Source organism: Lissotriton vulgaris, unplaced genomic scaffold (assembly GCF_964263255.1).
Source record: "Lissotriton vulgaris unplaced genomic scaffold, aLisVul1.2 SCAFFOLD_3018, whole genome shotgun sequence".
Lineage (NCBI taxonomy): Eukaryota > Metazoa > Chordata > Amphibia > Caudata > Salamandridae > Lissotriton > Lissotriton vulgaris.
This window is the reverse complement of record NW_028243156.1, coordinates 100,280-118,963: the sequence shown is the minus strand read 5'-3', so window position 1 is coordinate 118,963 and position 18,684 is coordinate 100,280. Positions and strand designations below refer to the sequence as shown.

At 46.7% G+C, this 18,684-nt stretch overlaps 1 protein-coding gene across 1 annotated transcript in view; it reads left to right on the top strand.

Moving 5' to 3' along the window:
* The window catches only part of LOC147668689 (brefeldin A-inhibited guanine nucleotide-exchange protein 1-like), a gene marked incomplete at its 3' end in the record, with an annotated part of 274,357 nt that overhangs the window by 155,751 nt on the left and 99,922 nt on the right, over nucleotides 1-18,684 (top strand). Inside the window, exons 11-13 of the mRNA XM_086948511.1 lie at nucleotides 10,564-10,693; nucleotides 17,708-17,843; nucleotides 17,926-18,064. Coding sequence (XP_086804637.1) covers nucleotides 10,564-10,693; nucleotides 17,708-17,843; nucleotides 17,926-18,064 — 405 coding nt within the window. The remainder of the gene's footprint in view (nucleotides 1-10,563; nucleotides 10,694-17,707; nucleotides 17,844-17,925; nucleotides 18,065-18,684) is intronic.

Sequence of the window (18,684 nt, the reverse complement as noted above, 5' to 3'; positions counted from 1 at the left end):
TGTTAACAAAGCAAGTAGCAGTTGCTTCCTGTTGGTTCAAGGTCTAACTCTGGACAGACTAGTGAAAGCACTCATCTCATTGGTTTTAGGTCTCACCTACGCAGCGCACATGCGCAGCATAGGAGACTTTTAGCCGTTGTACAGCTCTTTATCCAAGCACATACTCATGCTTGTGGCAACATACAGCTTGCGGGAGTGCGCAGCGGCGTGACACGAGTGTGTTCTTTGAAAAAGAGCAAACAGCTGGTGCTTAGAGCGCACGTGCACTCCCCCCACCCATCCCACTTGTTTTTTTGTGGTTGTTTACGCTCTCCTGTTGGTGCTTTATGGGATGTTGACATTTACATGTCATTTACTGCTTTTGATCTGCATTCAAGTATCCTAAGCACCACAATAATCAATGCTCTTGTGCACAAGATCTGAAATCGCTCAGATTATGGCTTTCCCAATGGGTTCAAGTATTTAGTGGGTTATGTCGCAGACAAAGCATCACCCTCTTTCGAGCGGCGCTGAAGCAAAACGTGCAGTTCTCGCTCTGTGGGGCTTGGAAGGAGTCTTGTGTTTTTATTGTTTCCTTCCTTGTCAGTCCCTTCTCATCATTGCTTTCCCATGTGTGCCTTACTTGTGTGCCTTACTTGTGTGCCTTACTGCTTGCACTCCCTTCCCCCATTGCTTGTTTTTAGATCAAGCCTACAGGCAGCGTATGTGCACTGTTGCTTCCCGGTGACCTGTTGTGTCTTAAAAAAAACACTCAAAAAGGTCCTTTCTTCTTTGTGTTGTCCCTTTGATAGAGAACCTAGACCAAGTACTAAATTCATACATTTATTTATGTGTCCTTTGGCTGGTTGCAATTGGCTTGAGGTACTTGTTTTTTCTCCATCCCACCGCCCCATTGCTTGTTGCCCCCATCCTTCCTCCTCCTGCGGAGTTGCTTATTTTTTTCGTCAGCTTGTGCCCCTTTAATTTCAGAGGGGCGTTGACTTCACTTACTTGCAGGCAGAGGCGCCTATTTCATTTGAAAATCTTAATAAACTGTTATTTCTGTCAACTCTAATAAAAATAAACAAGCATTGGCATAGCCAATAGGTCTCGCCTTTGGGAGGCATTTAGCCATGCAACGGGTGATATTGTTGCACCAAGGATATTGTGCTGCATAACTAAATACTTATAAGGTCCCAAAATCGAGACCTATTGGCTATGCCAATGCTTGTTTTTTCTAGCTGCATACCCTCTAAAATACCCTTCAATTCGTTCCAAAAGTGACGCATGCATTCATGCTGTGTGCATGTGTTCTTTCCCACATTCAGTATTGCATTTAGGTGTGTCAGTTTTTTAACCCCTTCACTGCGGCGGCTATTCCGCCGCAGTGCTAAGGGGGCGGAGCGGCCGCGCGGCGGGTCCATGCTGGTGACGTAACCGCTCTGTCACCAGCCGCGGTTGCGTTGTGCTCATGACGGAGCGGTTCCGTCACGGCCCCGCCCGCTCAATGGAACGCTCAGAGCAGGTGCGGAATTCGCGCCGCGCAGGCGTGCCGAGCGGACCGTGACGGAACCGCTCCTTCATCAGCACAGCGCGACAGCAGATGATGGAGTGGTTCCGTCACCAGCAGGGGAGTGGTTAAACAACTTTTTATTGATACAGTTACAGTGGAGGCTCAACTATTCACATAAACATCGTACTTACCTTCTGTTTAACCAGCCTCTACATTTACCCTCAACAACATAACTTCCGCATTTTAACCCCTTGGGCGCGGCCGCGATTCTGTGCCTGTGCGGCACATTCCGATCGCGGGTGTGGTCATGACGGCCAGGAGCCGTCATCAGCACACGAGCACTGTGTGCCATGACGGCTCCCGGCTGTCATTAGCATGGCAGGGGTTAAATTGCAAAGATCAAGGTTTCATTCATTTCTATTACCTTGTTTTTAGCAGTTGCACTTATTTACCTTCTAGTTTGATGACTATGGGATGAGGGGGCAGAGATTAGGTTGGAGGACGCAGTAGAAAACTTAACAATGACCCACTACTGTGACTGTTTGCATCTAAAAGCAGAGACAGGGCCCTATCCATTGCTCATATTGTTACTTCCACTGGTTAATAGAAGTCCCTCTCTTCTTATTCTCAATGTCAACTAAGTGGGAGAAAAGGGCACATAAGTCATTCCGTTTGGTGTCATAATATACAGTCAATTGCTCCATGTCCTATGATCTCTGTTCCATTCCTGCCTCTGTGCTGCTGGCCTCAGCATCATGGCATTCTCCAATTCTGCCCATTTCTGCACTTCTACCAACCACTTGTGTTGGGACAGCACTCAATTTCCAGTACACAGTAATTCTTTTTTTGCTTAGTAGTATGACTAAATGTAAAAATCTGCTACATAACTTGTGCTTCTTTGACCTATCCAGTAGTCCTAGGAGGCAGATATTTAGGTGCATGAGTCCAGTCTTTCTCATATTGTCAATGTGGCCAGTTGTCACTGTAGTCCAATAGGCAGCAATAACTGAATAGTTCCATACCGTTTGGAAGCATCCTGCCTCAGGTTGGCAGCTATGAGGGAGACATAAATAGTGGCTCACCGCATTTTACTCCTTTTTCAAGGTGTCAAATATGTTCTATGAATATGATTGCATTGGAATATGTGGAAGCCAGCATTTCACAATACCCTTTATGTAATGACTGGTGGGCCGTCTTTCATTCTCTGTCACTAAATTTGCCATGTTGGCCTTTCAATTACCCCAGAGACTACCCAGGTCTCTCGTGGAAGATATAAGCAGGGTCATATATAGTATTGCCTCTTGTCACCCACCTGTACCCATTGTCAGCAGTTTCTAAAGTGTGTCATGTACATTGAGTTAATCATACCCACATCCTAGTTAAGCATAGCAGCTTAACCAGGGAAATGTAGTCCAAAGGGTAAGATGTGCTTTCCACACCTCAGCAAATGTTTTGAGTTTGTCCCTGGTATAGAGCTCCCCTACCTTCTGTACTCCATATAGATCCCCTACTGTCTGTTCTCCAACCACCCTCCATAGTTGTATCACTTGAAATCTCTCTGGTTCCCCCACCAAGCTACCGAGTTGCATCTCAGGGGTGTATTCCAGTTTTGTTTTTGTTATTTTAGGCATCTGTTCCAGCAATTTTGTACCTCTATTGTTTCTGTCAATCTGCTCAGATACCTGCCGCTAAACTAACACCTCCCAATTTTCTTAAGAGTGTGCCTCCCCTTTGACAGTGGGAGGCTCTGCCATCCACTGCAGCTGTGCAACCAGATAATATCACTCAAAAATTGGTGCACACCGGCCTCCCACGTCCATTGGCATTATGTAAACGTGTGCTAGACAATCCTGCAGCTCCCAGGACTTCATATAAAATCAGTGAGTCAAGAAGCTTCATATCCAGGAGAGCGTCTCCAAGGCCCATCGATCAACACACTAGTTCCCTGTTCCAAAGCGGATCCTTTTCATGGTGCTTTATAAGATGCATCATATAGCTTGGACAGATTGTGCCTGGTCCAGGAGTCTTAACAACCCCTATACCCCAGACTATTTTTTATTTTTTTATTTTTTTTAAAGGACCTTTATTATACATTTCCGTAAGACAGAGCTACATGCCTACAACCCAGTGGCCGGCAGCAATAGTCAGATCAGTATCCACACAACACAGCCCATCAGCCGACAACCCTTGGGTCCGGCGGCTCTATAGGAGAAGATATACTCAAAACCCCCAATTCTTACCAGGATATCATAGCGGCCCATTTTCATTTTTATTTTAACTGAAACAGTAAACGAAACAAAGAAAGTGGAGTCAGTATATCAGTCACAAGCAGTGCACAATCAATAAAGTTATACACAAACACTCCCATCCGAATCACCGTACATGTGTTCCCACAGGTCCGTCACGGTACATGGCCAGTTCCGCTGTTGGAGAGTCGCATATTTCCCCCCGATATGCATTCCACTGCCCCCATTTCTTGTCCCACGTCTTTGGGCATCCTCGAACCTTGTAAACTGTCTTTTCAGCGATCATACATCTATCCATCTCAGCCACCCAGTCTTCCACCAACAGCCGGTCCGGCGATCCCCACTTCATTGCTATTGCACGTTTAACCAGCAGAAAACCTAACGCTGACCAATGTAGCTCCTGATCATTCAGGTCATTCGCACCCCATATGTTAAGAACACATTCCTTGGGTCCCAGCAAGTGCGGCTTACCCAGGGAGTTACTCATTTTCCGAAGTATTCTGTTCCAAAACTGTTGAACCACTGGGTATTCCCACAAGATGTGGTAGAAGGTACCAGGGAGACCACAACCTCACAGGCACTGTGCGTCTGGGCGCCTTCCAATTCTGGCCAAAGTAAGGGCAGACATATATGCTCTATGTAGCACTTTCAATTGGATCGATCGAAAGCTGTGGCAGATGGCTGATTCCCTCGGGGACATTAAGGCCGAACGCCAGTCTTCCTCATCTAAGGGGCCCAGGTCAGCCTCCCACTTGGATCTCAACGACTGGAAGGGATCAGGGAGATTATTACAGAGCTTACTATATGTAAGGGAAATGGCCTTCTCGGGGAGGGGTTCAGACAGGAGCCTGTCCTCCAAAGAAGAGGACTCCGGTATGGTAGCAAGATCCGGGACAGCCGCACGAATAGCGTGTGTAATTTGCAAGTAGCGGAAGAATTCAGTGGGCGCCAAAGCGTATTTAGTCTGGAGATCACTAAAAGTCAGCAGCTTACCCTTATGAATCTCAGAAATCCCAATCATGTCCCACCTGTCAAAGCCCTAAATGAAGCAGAGGGAACCCAAGCTTTGCGACGACCACAGAGGAGTTGCCCTAGTGAGTCTGTTCGACCACCCCAAACATCTATTAGCTCTGTGCCAGATAGCTACTGTATGTGCCATCGGCCCCAAATATTTAGCCTTGGCAGGCTTACTGTAGAGAGCTCCTAGGTAACCCTCCCGACCAGTCTGACACCTGTCCAAGAGGAAGGCCGGATTCAAGGGCGAACCGTGTAGCCAATGATTTACAGCCACCAACTGCGAAGCCCAATAATAGAGGCGGAGGTTAGGCAGTGCTATGCAACCCCGTCTTACCATCACTGGAAAAGTTTACAGAGGGCAATCCGAGCGGCACCCCCGTCCCATAACAAAAGTCGGAGCTCGCTCTCTACCGACCGGAAATATGAATCTGGAATCAGGAAAGGGCAATTCTGCAGGACATATAAGAAGCGTGGGAGCGCCAGCATCTTAAACAACGCCGCCCTCCCCGGGAGCGACAGGGGGAGTGAGCGCCAGTGGACAACATCACTGCGGAGTCTATGCAGAGGGCCCAACGAGTTGCGATCGTGAAATATTTTGAGATCTGATGTAATGAAGATGCCCAGATACAGAAAACCCTCCTAAGCCATCGCAATGGAAAACCCTTTGGGTAAACGGGGTGGGGGGCAATGTAACATATAGAGCACGGATTTAGTCCAATTTATAGAGTATCCTGAGTACTTCCCAAAATTAGTAAGGATGTGAAACAGGCTATTAATAGAGGATCGGGGGGATGATACGTATATGAGGATGTCGTCCGCATAGAGGGAGATTTTATCTGTAACTTCCTCGTTCCAGTGCAGTCCTCTGATAGAGACATCCGTGTGGACTCAATGAGCCATGGGCTCCAGGGTGAGAGCAAACAATAATGGGCACAGGGGGCAGCCCTGCCTGGTGCCCCGATGAAGTGGGAACATCCGAGATGTGTGATTGTTGACTCGGACTCGACCCCAAAGGTCTGTATAAAGGAGTTGCACCAAACTAATAAACTGAGGCCCAAAGCCGAATCGACTGAGAACCTCAAACATATAAGGCCATTCGATCGAGTCGAACGCCATCGTGGCATCGAGGGACAAAATGGCTGCGTCTTGTCGCAGACTGGATCGGCGGCTCATTACATTATTTATCCTCCGAAGATTCAATGCAGTGTTGCGACCTGGTAGAAAACTGGACTGGTTATCTTGGATCAGGGAGGGGAGCACTAGTGGAGTGGTGTGGCTCACCGGTTAGAGGTGGCAGACCCGGAAGCAGAGAACGGCCCGGGACCAGGGTTCGATTCCCGACGTGGCAGGGTCGTGAACCAGGGTCAACGGACTCGATAATTCTCGCCTCGGTGCCTACTCTAACCAGGGATCACACTCGGCAACTCTGGGCATTAAACTTGCCTCATCTCTACAACGGCCCCCCACAGACGCCGGGGATGCCTGGTTTCACCTTGGAGATACCCAGAAGGGACCATCTCACAGGGAAAGCCAGGACGGGTTCCCCAGCGGTCTTCAGCGCCAGGACGCTCCCGGGCAACAGTGCGCTTTACAAGTCCCACACATTTACATTTACATTTACTAGGAGAACGCAAGTTGCCAGAAGTTTAGCTAGGACCTTGGCCTCCGCACTAGTTAAAGAGATAGCCCGGTAGGAGCTACAGTCAGAGGGTGGCTTATTGGGCTTAAGGAGGACCATTATGGAGGCGAGCCTCTGGGCAAGCGGAAGGATCCCGACCTCACGACTCTTTGTGAACATATTCTGAAGATGGGGAATAATGTCGGGGACCCTGCCCTTCAAAAATTCAACTGGGACTCCGTCAGGGCCCGTAGCTTTGCCGGAATTAACGGCAAACAGTGCCGCAGTCAACTCCTCCGCTGTGATGTCGGCATCCAGGGCCACCCTATCCGCATCCGACACAGCTGGGAGGCGCATCTCCTCCAGAAGTTATCTGGATTCATCAGAAGTATAGCCCTCGCCAGCCGTATAGACACGTTCCAAGTGGTCTGCAAAGGCCTCCGCTATGTCTTGTGGATCTACAATTGTGGAGCCGTCCGGCTGGATTATGGATGGCACCGACCTGGACCCCTGGTGACGAAGCTCCAGCCACGCAAGCATCTTACCCGCGTTGTCTCCAAACTCGTAAACGCGATTGCGCGTGTGAAGCAGTCGCGCTTGCGCCTTTTCCTGTGACAAGGCCTTATCGACCAGTTGCTGGGCGCGAAAGCCAGCAGCACTAGCCCCTGAAGGAGACGCGTTATGGGATGCCTCAAGGAGGATGAGGTCAGATTCAGCCCGATGGATCTGCTTGTCGTGTTTCCGCAGATAGCCCATCTTAAGGGCCAGTGCCTCTCCTTTTATCACCGCCAAGTAAGCCTCCAAGAGTGTGACCGTCTAATTCACAGAGCCAACATTTTCCGCGAAGTATTGTTCAGTGCAAATTTGCAATGCTTCTCTAATATCAGGGATCTGCATCAGCCAGGGACTAATGACAATTGGGCCCCTCACGGATTGACGGTTGTAAGTAAGGTCCACACTAAGAAGTGAATGATCAGAGATGCCCCGGGGGAAGCCCCTCGGGCGAACTAAGCTACCCATGTCTGCAGTAGGGCAAAATAAATCATCAATTTGCGACATACTGTTGTGTGCATTCGAATAGTATGTAAAGTACGGTGTGTCTGGATAATGACGGCGCTAAACGTCCTCCAGCCCCATGGCGTGCGCAAAGTCCGCCCGGTCCAAGCTAGGTATTATCGGAGCCCCGTTGGGGCCTGCAGTCAATGTCATCACACATTGTCACATTAAAATCACCGCCAAGCAGGAGTGTCCCCGGGGAAAGACTTAATAACTGGGCGCCCAGTTCTTTAAGGGAGTCTCGGACCAAAGTTGGTGGAAGATAAGCTGAAATAATGTTCAGTGGGCGCCCCTCCCACGAGGCCTCAGCCAATGCAAAACGGCCCAGGGGGTCTGCCCAAGTCCTAGTGGAAGTGAGTGCAAGAGTCTTTTTGACCAGGATCCCGGTACCACGGGAGCCAGAGGAGAAACCCGCGTGGACTTGTAATTTGTACCCTCCCCTTTGGAGCGCCCGACAGGTTTGCCCACTAGGTGCGTTTCTTGTAGCAGGACAATGTCAGGGTAGTGGCGTCTGAGAAATTGGAGGACCACGCTCCTCTTTATTTTGTGACCCAAACCATTTACATTCCAGAATAGGATAGTAAGGGTTCTAGTGAAAGGCTGCGCCATGTTGGTGGAAGTGGTGGAGCAAAAAGGAAGAATGACTGGAAGGGGTTCGCCCGTGACGGCGAGACCTCAAGATACATCTTAACGCTTGATCAATAGGATCGGGAGGTTTGTGGACCTCTCGGGGGCTAGATAATATCCAAGGTGGCCAACCCGTCCTCAGTGGACCTTGAGTCAGCAGGAAAATGTGACAAGAAAGGACTCTTCTGCAATTACAAAAAAACATAAAAACAGCAACAAAACAAACCCACATCATACAGTACCGACCCCCCCCCACTCCCATCGCCCCTCCCTGCGTCCCTGCCCGCGGATTTAAAACTATCCACACCCCAACTAGGCAGAGTGCCTGTCGCCCTCCCCACCATATATGGGGTACCTGGTGAGCCGTTGAGGCCTCTCGTCTGAGACCTACAGTGCCGTATTGGACAGGTATTATGCATAACAAAACAATACGCAGTGCACCTCCACAATTAAAGAAAAACATTGTGCTGACAGTCACCAAACCTGGACCAGGCCGGAGGAAGAACTTGCCGGAATAAGAGGTGGATGCCGAGTTGCAATCATCTGCTCCCATGCAACGTCGCGCGTGGACTCCGGCACCTCAAAGAGGACTCAGTGTTCGTCTCCGTTGGTGGCGGTGAACAATTCCTGGCTGCCTGGCAGTGGATCATGGCCTGTGCGGCTGACCTCTTGCGGTCTTCCCCAGTGACACATCAATCACCTTAGCCCTCAGATGTCCTTGCCCCACTCTTGCGGCATTGGGTAAGTGTGCCTTCTGGCTTCCTTAGCCTTGCGAAGCAGGGCACCATCCCAGACTCACAGTGGCCAACTTCCTGGTGAAATTGGGGTCTCCGGCATTGGTACCTACACGGACAAAGGCCTGCACTTCATGGTGCTCCCTTTTCCTGGTCACATGGAGGTTGTCGACTGTGGCTCTTATATGGGTGACAGCCCACACTTCACCGTGGCTCCAGTCCTGGTCACACAGGCATTGCTAACTTTGGCAATCACAGGTGCGATGGCCTGCACTTTACTATGGCCCCCTTCCTGGTCACATGGCAGTTGATAATTTTGCCATTATTAAGCAGGCAGCCAACACTTCTGCAGTGGTTATAACTAGACCAGGCATCTTACACTTTTCTCACCGGTATCCACTTGCCAGGATCCCTGCTGGCCTTCGTTCCCTCCAGGCATTCTCCTCTACCTCACTGGGTCCACTGGTCTTGTCTGGCAGGCAGAAGACCGATGCCCCAGGCTCAGCGCATGTGGTCCTGGCTTCCTGGAGTCTGAAAACCTGGCTATTTCCAAGGGGTGAAAACTAGATTCCCCCGCTGACAATTGGTTTTGCTGCTAGAGTGGCTATTTTCAATCTAAGCGCCAGGGTACCCGTAGGGTGGCAGTTTTGCGATCTATAAGTTTCAATTCAATTCAGTTCAATTCCTGTGTGATGTGCCCTCACCCAGCAAGGATACAAGGAGACCTTGGTCCCTTGTACAAGTTCCAGCAACTAGAAGTGTTGGTGATCTTACTTCTGAATAGTGCTGTTGAACAACTTGTGGGTCTCATGCTCCCACATTCCGAGTCCTGCTCCAGACACAAATATGATTTAGTGTCTGATTTTTTTAAATTCGGGCTATGGGTGTCCGCTCCTTTGTAGTGCTCTCTCTTGTGCACTGCCCTTTGTCAAAGGGACAGTCTATCACAGCAAGAGTGGCTCCAATCTCACTTGACCCACAGCGCAGGCCAAGGGAGGTACTAGGGATTACACCTGGCTGTCAGCTTCCACTGAAATATGCCTCATGAAGGTGCTCCCATGAAGTGCATCATCCTGTACTCTCATGTGGCGTCTCTCTATGTTCTTACCTGAGGCGCATCACCCTGTGCTCCCCTGTGGAGTATTATCATTTTGATCTTTGAGCCGCATCAACCAGGGCTCTCCTGAGGGGTATCGCCCAAGGCGTATGTATCATTAATGCTCCAGTGGCACACAGAACATTAACTTTTGCCCTCAGTTGAACAGCATTCTTTGCTCTGTAGAGGAACATCATTTTGTGCCTCAAGCTGCACACAATTACATGACTGTTGTTGGTCTGTATCTAGAGTTACCTTTATAGTTGTTGTTTTCTCTACATAGGTGCAAGTATGTCTGCTGGACTTCGTTAAAATGTGTGCCTGGATATCTTGCTATATGTGCTTGCTGTATATGTCTGAATATATTATAAATACATTCAAACTTATTGGCTTCATCGTTGCTTGTTTTGGTTTTGCATACAATATATGGGCAAGTTACAATAAATGTGCTGCTTCTTTTAAAGCCTGAAAGTAGGAAATATAATATTGCATTTCCATTACTGATGTAGATTTTGAAATTACACATATACTTCTAACTATGCAGATAGAATTTTTGTTCTACTGAAAAGTTTTTGTTTTTTTACTGAAATATGTGTGCAATGTAACATTTTGAAGGACGTTTTTCACATTGTGAATTTTTCCCTTTTCAATGTCAATTCGAATTTCTTTAATTATAGAGGTCTGACAGTAATGTTTGAAGTAATGAAAACCTACGGGCATACCTATGAAAAACACTGGTGGACGGATTTATTCAGGATTGTCTTCAGAATTTTTGATAACATGAAGCTCCCAGAGCAGCAGACAGAGGTATGTTCAGGGCCAACAACTGTGTGCTTTGAGAGTAAGATTTAATGTAGAGCCACTGATGAGTAGTTTTGTTTCTGCTTATATTTATCCTGATGTGTGTTTTGTAAGAACTTGCTTTATTTATATTCAACCCTTTAATTTATAATGCCTTTCTTAATAAATACAGCACAACATTCAAGCCCATTATTACTAACCCCTAGGCTCTAATGTAGTGAAATATTTTTAGTATTGAAGCAAATAAGGAGAAGTAGGCCTACGAGTACTGTATGATTTAAAATTTAACGAAATATTAATGTTGATGCAACTTATGAGAGCATTAAGGGGTGCTTTCTGAATTGCGTGCCAGCGTTGGTTTGGAAGAAAAGGTGCTTTTCTTATTGAGGCATTCATGCCTTCATTTTGGAAGATAAAGGTGTGTGTGTGTATCATACAAGGCCAGCCAATCACTGCATGGGATATTTCGAAATTGTATCATTTTTCTGTGGCCAACAAAAGGCTTGTTGTTACAATTTATGAGTGTCTCTAGTTTTAACTTTTCATGGAGGGAAAGATGATGGTCAATGGTGATATTTCTTTGTTCCAATCCCTTGTCTAGCCAGATGTAACTTGTATATTCTCCGGGAAGGCAAAAGGGCATTGCTTAATAAGCAGGCGTGATATTCTGATTTTCCCACTCACTTTTAAGACTTTGGAAATACTCCTTGTTTTAAGTGATAATAATGTCTCCTGCATCAGCATTGCGGGGTTATTGAAAATGAGTCAGATAGAAGTGTGGGTCCTTAACGTTTTGGATTTGATTTGAATAAGTCTTTCTAGTGTTGCATGCTGGTGGTGCACAGTGTGTTTATTAGACACTATTACTGTGTTTTCATTGTACATTGTGCTTGTGTACTTTGTCTCAAAAATTATATGTGCTGCCTAACTCTCCACTGATGGGACCCCCTTCTTGCAGCCAATTCGTCAGCTTAGATAAGTCCCCAGTTCATCAACTTGTTCCCCTGTAGGTTCCGGGGCGTCCCCCTCGAGTACATCCTCCTCCCAGACATTGGGAACTTCAGGAGCAGGTTTCCCACACCCCACTCCCCTTGCCCTGTCTCTTGGCAGGCACCAGGCCCACTGTTTCAGGGTCCAGTCCATTTGATCACTCGTTCTGGCTGTCATGGACGAGTGGTCACACATGCCCACTTTGGTAACCCAAGCATCTCCATGTGAGACCTGAGCTCCCCATCCTTCCACAAGGACTGCACCTGGTCGTTACCTAGCACGCAATCAACAGGCATAGTGGGGCTCACAACCACCCTCAAAGGCCCTGAGACCCCCCCCCCCCACTCAAAAGGAACCTGTGCCACGTTACATTGGCGCTCTGAGTTATCTTAACCAACTACTTGGTGGAATGCACCAGGGACTACTTGCTCCTCAGACACTAGGTGACACTGGATTGAATTCACACTGACGCCTGTATCTCTGAGAGCTTCTACCATTTGCCCATTGATGGTCTCCAAGGCACTGTATTTCTTAGTGTTTGCAGGCACCTGGCGTCCCTGGACCATCTCACTGTTCCCTAGTGAGACAAGGCTCATTTCTGCGGGATCCCCAAACTCACCTGGGACCCCATCCTCCCCGAGCGCTACAGTAGCCAACATCTTGACTGTCGACCGGTGGGTGGCTGGGCCTACTTGGGACCCCCCCTTAATATGGCCCACGTGGTCACATACAAAGCACTTACGGGGGTCCCATCTCTTGAGGCTTTCCTGAAGAGACCCATGGTTTCTTATCTCCTGGGGCACTGGAATCCTTACCCTGTGTGCTAGTTTGGGGCCCTTTAGAGAACTCCTTTGCTTTACTCTTGTCCCCCTACTCTTCTTCTGGGGACCCTCCCCACCTTTGATGGAATCTCCCCCCTATACACTCACCCAGCGGTACTCCTCCAAAGCAAGTTTCCTGGGGTCAGTCAGCTTACTATCTGTCAAGTGCTGGCGCAGCTCTGCAAAACATTGACTAGACAAGTGCTCCCACACAATCAAATTGTACAGAAGCTGAAAATCTGTCTTATTGCTGACCTTCATCTAACCATCCAGGGACCTGCAAAAAAGGAATTGACACATGTCTGGTAATCAGTTTTCTTACTGGTTCTAAACTAATCCCTGTACTCTTCAGGAGATAGACCATACCAGGTGATAAGAGCCTCCTTCATGTCAAAGTAGGTGAGGTTGTACCCCTTACCCAAAGTCAACAAGGTGTCCCTCCACTCCTCTGAGAAATGAGGCCACAATCCTGCTACCCAATTCTTATCAGGGACACCATCCATGTGGATAGATGCCTCATAGCCCTGAACACACCTCTGGATATCATCTCCCTTCTTGTATTCTATCAGAATGCACTGAGGAATATCTGCAACATTCTGAGCCGGACCTACTTCTCTGATCCAGCAGCTCTGATCCAAAGCTCATGGTCTAACAATCCTTTTCTCTTCCATTGTCAGCTTGAGCCTCTCCCGCTCCATTGCATTTCCCCTTGCTTCCCGCCTGTCCTCCAGCTCCTCTGGGGACAAGTCGTGGCTGCCTGCCCTGGAGGGCCCCCTCCCAAAAGCAGATCCACCCTAGAAATAGGCTCCTCAGCCTTCAAACTGAGGTCTCCAGACTGTCCACTGGCATTTCTGGCTGCTACCCAGGCCCTCAGCGACTTCTGTAGCTCCTCATTCCTGGTGAGGCCTCTGATTTGGAATTTCAGGTTTTTGCAAATAGCCTTCAACTCTTTCATGTTGTAGGAGTCCAACCTTTCCTCCTCAAAAAACACTTCTAGGGATGCAACTCCTGATGTTCTTGACTCAGGCATGATGCAGCAGAAAGCTCAAGCTCAACAAAAATGGAATGACAAAAATAAACCAAAAGAAAACAGTATATGATACGCAGAGGTTTGCGATATGGCAGTAGTGTACACAAATCACTGTAGGTCAAGTGCAAATGTAAGTCCTATCCCACTGCTGCCACCAATGTTGGAAATGGGGGTCTCTAGTTGGGAGAGGTGTGCACCTTGTCCAGGTAGGGACCCTTCCTTCTAGTCAGGGTAAAGAGATTACACTTCTAAAATAAACCCGTGCTCCCTCTTGGTAATTGGCCTGAGCAGTCAGGCTTATCTCGGAGGCAATGTGTAAAGCATTTGTACATAACACACAGTAATAAAGTGAAAACACTACAAAAGGACACCAAACCAGTTTCAGAAAAATAGCCAATATTTATCTGGGTAAAACGAGGACAAAACAATAAAAAAATCCTCATGGCGATTGTAAGCAATAAAATTAATAAATATATATATATATATATATATATATATATATATATATATATATATATATATATAACAAATAAATCCAAGATACGGTACTCAAGAGGCACATTTTGCAAAAATAAACTTTAAATACAGTTCCTTGAAGTTGATAGCTCCATGCTGGGCTATCACAGCGCTGTGAACAAACAAATCCAACAATTCAGGCCGGGCCAGCTACGGTGTCGAGAAGACCCACAAAGAGTACCTTGGAAATGCAGGGTATTGTGCACCCTGCATGGAGCTCCGAAGAAGCGGTGTCGTCGGCATCAGTTCCAGAGGTTGGTGCTGGAGTTATAAAGCCCTTGAAGTCACACGAGTTGCAAATCGAACTCCCTGAAGATGAAGTCAGGCATGCTGGCATTGGGACTGCGAGGCGATGCGACGTATGATCCCACAGGTCACGGTGCAGGAAGCAGCGTTGGTTGACGATGCAGGAGTTGATGGTGCCATCGTCGGTGGACTGGAGCTATGATGTGGGGCGAGACGATGCTTCAAGTACCTCACAAGTGGTGTCCACAGGTCATGGTGCAGGCAGCAGCACCTGTACCGGCATGGTGTGGCGGCTTTTGTGATACAAGGGTGGCTATGTGAGGCGATGCGAAGTGCAGTGCCCTCAGGGCACAGTGCAAGCAGCGGCTTGGTGACGGCGTCAGGCTTCGGCGGCAGTGAGACCAGGGGTGCGATTTGATGCGGGGCAATGCTCTCTGCAGTGTCTTCAGGTCACAGAGCCGGCAGCGCGAAGTTGACAGTGTCAAAGTGGGTTTTCTTCTTTTACAGCACAAAACACAAAGTTCCCAGTGCTGATAGCAGATGAACTTGAAGTATTTGCTGTTCGTGCGCTCTACCTCAAGCCCTTGAAGAAACTGCGGAAAATAAGTTGCAATATGTCCCGTCCTTTAACTGCCCAAGACAGAAGAAGCCACTGCAGGCCAACACAGCAAAGCACGCAGCAAAGTGGTAGTTCCTCCACACAGCTTCTTCAGCTCTTTTTCTTTGCAGATTCCTTAGTCCAAAAGAGTTCTAAAGTTCTGGGGCCAGGGCCCCAATATTTATACTACTTTTCCCTTCGTAATGTTAGGCTGAAAGTCTCAGATTTCAGTGAAAACCAGTTCTGTCCTTCACTACAGGCGGTGGAGACCGCATTGTGCAGAGCAGACCCAGCTTATTCAGGTGCTGGTGAAAACTCCTCCCACCTCACTAAAGGCAGAAAGGTCTATTCAGTCTGGCTGTGAGTCACCCAGGAAAGGCTGAACACACCTCCAACCCCTTGTGGCTGTCTAGTGTGAATGCACAGCCCCAGCTCCTGTCACTCCAAAACAAGATGGTGAATACACGATCAGACACATACATACACAAACAGAGAGGCACACAAGATGGTTAAGAAAGTAAATGCCCACTTTCTAAAAATGGCATTTTCAAACACACAATTTAAAAACTACCTTTACTAAAAGATGTGTTTATAAATTCTGAGTTTAGAGAGGCTAAATTAAATTCCTCAATCTTGTTCCAATGGATGTTACAAGGCAGCTCCCATGTAAACCTATGGGATAGACAGCCCTTCAATAGTGAAATACAAAATATGTAAAACACACCAGTACATGTCCTGCCTTACACATCACTGCACCCTGCCCCTGGGGTTACCTTGGGCCTACCTAAGGGGTGCTTTACATGTAAGAACATTGAAGGTTAGGGCCTGGCAAGTGGGTGCACTTGGCAGGTCGACATGGCAGAAAAAACTGCGTGCAGACACTGCCCTTGAGATACCTTTGAAAGGCTACTTGTGTGGGTTGCACAACCAGTGCTGCAGGCACACTAGTAGCATTTGATTTACAGGCCCTGGGCACACACAGTGCACTGTATTAGGGACTTACTAGTAAATCAAATATGGCAATCATGGAAAACAGATTATAACACAATTTACAGTAGGAGCACTCGCACTTTAGCACTGAATAGCAGTGAAAATGACTGGGGAAACACGCTAAAGGACGCCAGGTCTAACACTTTTGTGTATTGTCCATCATTTTTTCTCTCAAACATATTTTCCTCCTCTGCTCTAGGTTTTAGACTATTTTCGCCAGATTTGGCTTCACAGGTGTTTAATTTGCTGTTGACATTTACCTTACACAACAATCACAGAGTAAAAACTAAAACTAAAATTATAGGTTTTTCCTATGCAGATAAGAGCATTGAGAGTGATAGAATTTTACGAGAGACTTTTTCTGAAAATACTTTTTGACAGAGCTGAAGAAAAAAGGACAGTTACTGTGAGATGATTCAAAAGTGGTTGGTACTTGCTTATTCCTAAAGCAGATGAAAACGGACATTTTGGCAGTACTAATGCAAGTGGTGTTCTAATATCAGCATTGTACTGTTCAGATGAGCCTGATTTAATATCTCATGGTTGCTCTGTTTTCCAAATACCTTCAACCCTGATTGCTTTTCTCAGCAACTCCGCTGTCCATTTTCTGTCAAATGGGTCTGAAACAAGGTGTGAGAGGCACAAGCCAGCAGTAACTGTGCTCGCAGATTACTGTGTGCCTCTGTGTTGTGTGAGTATCCATGTACTGCATGTGTGCAGGACTTAGTATGTGGCTGTATAGATAAAATGCACTGTGCATGTACCTTATCAGGATGTATCTATCAGTTTCTTTGACTTCCTTCATCTTGTGAGCACCAGGACGGAGGGTAGGTCCTCTATGATGCAATGGAATTGCTCAGTACCTAGATTCAATCATATGTGATACAATTACAGATAGATTACCCATGTGAAACTTAGATTAAAACAAAAAAATAAAAATTACAAGACTTATTTAGCCAGACGGTTATCCTGGTTAAACCGTATATTACCTAAACTTGAATTTTGATCTTTTTTCCATTGGTCATAAATAAAATATGTCTTTAATAATAAATATGTTACTCTATGAACCTAATGCCACGGGCTCCACTTCACCATGCTGTACTAAATGCAAGTAGAGTAATTAGACCATCATGTAAATGGCCCGGTCTGATTCAAAGCCTGGTGGGTGGCCTTTTGGGTTGTCAGGCCCCTTATCTTCTTCTCCTGGCGGAGGATCAACCAACCTCTTTTGCATACCCTTGCCTGCCTAGACGGATTTATTTGCCAAAAGTGCATCTACTGGTGCATCCATGTTGTTGCAGCCCACTCAGTGTTCTTTTTTTCTTTTTCAGCATCCACCCCTAGGTGGAGATTAATTTCTTACAAACAAAAAATGAATTTCTCTGATGCTTAGAAGGATTTCTAACAGCGCATCTGCAACATATTTCAATTTTCCTGCCAAAGTGCTGATCCTGGGCAGCAGAATCTGTGAAAACACACCTGCCGCAGGAGAGCGAGAATTCTCCACTGTGACCGGGTGATAGACGGGCTCATAAGTCAAGGTTTTCTGATGACGAGGTCACCTGAGGCTCCCATAAATGGGGTGTCGGAACCATGAGTTTGACAGAGTGGGTGCTATGCCACTTTATGGCAGCGCTCCAACTCCGCCAAATCCTAAAGGACTGTTTTTCAGTGTCTTCTGAGTTACACCTGTAGTGTGTTAGCGATTCGTATTTCGTTCTTTTATTTGCAACTTGCAAAATGTTATTTTCATTTCTTGAAAAACATTTGTGTGCAATTGAAAAGTGCCTGCATTCCAATATGTGTTTTAAAAGAATTTTCTTTTTCAGAAAGCTGAATGGATGACAACCACATGTAATCATGCACTTTACGCAATTTGCGATGTGTTCACCCAGTATTTTGAAGTTCTTAGCGGTGTTCTACTGGATGACATATTTTCACAGCTCTACTGGTGTGTGCAGCAAGGTATACGGAAGATATTTTGCATACATTAGATCTGTTGATAATGCTAATATGTATTTACCAAACACAACATTTTCTGTTTCAGATAATGAACAGCTGGCTCGTTCCGGAACAAACTGCTTAGAAAACGTTGTGATTCTAAACGGTGAAAAATTTACCTTAGAAATCTGGGACAGAACTTGCAATTGCATGCTCAGTATATTTAAAACAACAATACCGCACGCGTAAGTATGATCGCCTCCATTCATCATATGTGCAGTTGTTGGTGCAATAGTAATGTATCTGCGTTTATAAAGGTTAAACTGCAAAAAAATACATATTGGCTGTTCAGTTTTCATGGAATGTAAGAAAGGAAGGATTTGCATACCAGTGTTGCAATAGAATTGATAATAGCAGAGGAAAGAAAAACCTAACACAAACTTTCATTGGAGGCAAAATATATTTTGTTGGATTTTCTAGGCACTAAAACAATTTGGTGTCCCTACATAAGGTTGATCCAGCTGACAGGGAGATACATGAGAGGGTGTTGACACAAGATGAAATAATAAGGGCTTTGCAAGATTTACCATCTGGCAAGGAGGCTGGACCTGATCAGATCCCGTTAAAGTTTTATAAAATCTTCATGGACATAATCGGATCGGACCTGATCGAGGTTATCCTGCTGGCTCAAAGGGGAAGGGCCCGCACCTGAGTCGTGGACTGGAGCGGATGTTATAGTCTTCTTAAAAAACAGAAAAGCCACCTAGGGAGCCAGGTTCGCACGGCCCCATAACATTATTCAATAGTGATGTTAACATTTTCTCAAAAGCTATGGCCACAAGGCTAAATAATATTTTAAGGAAAA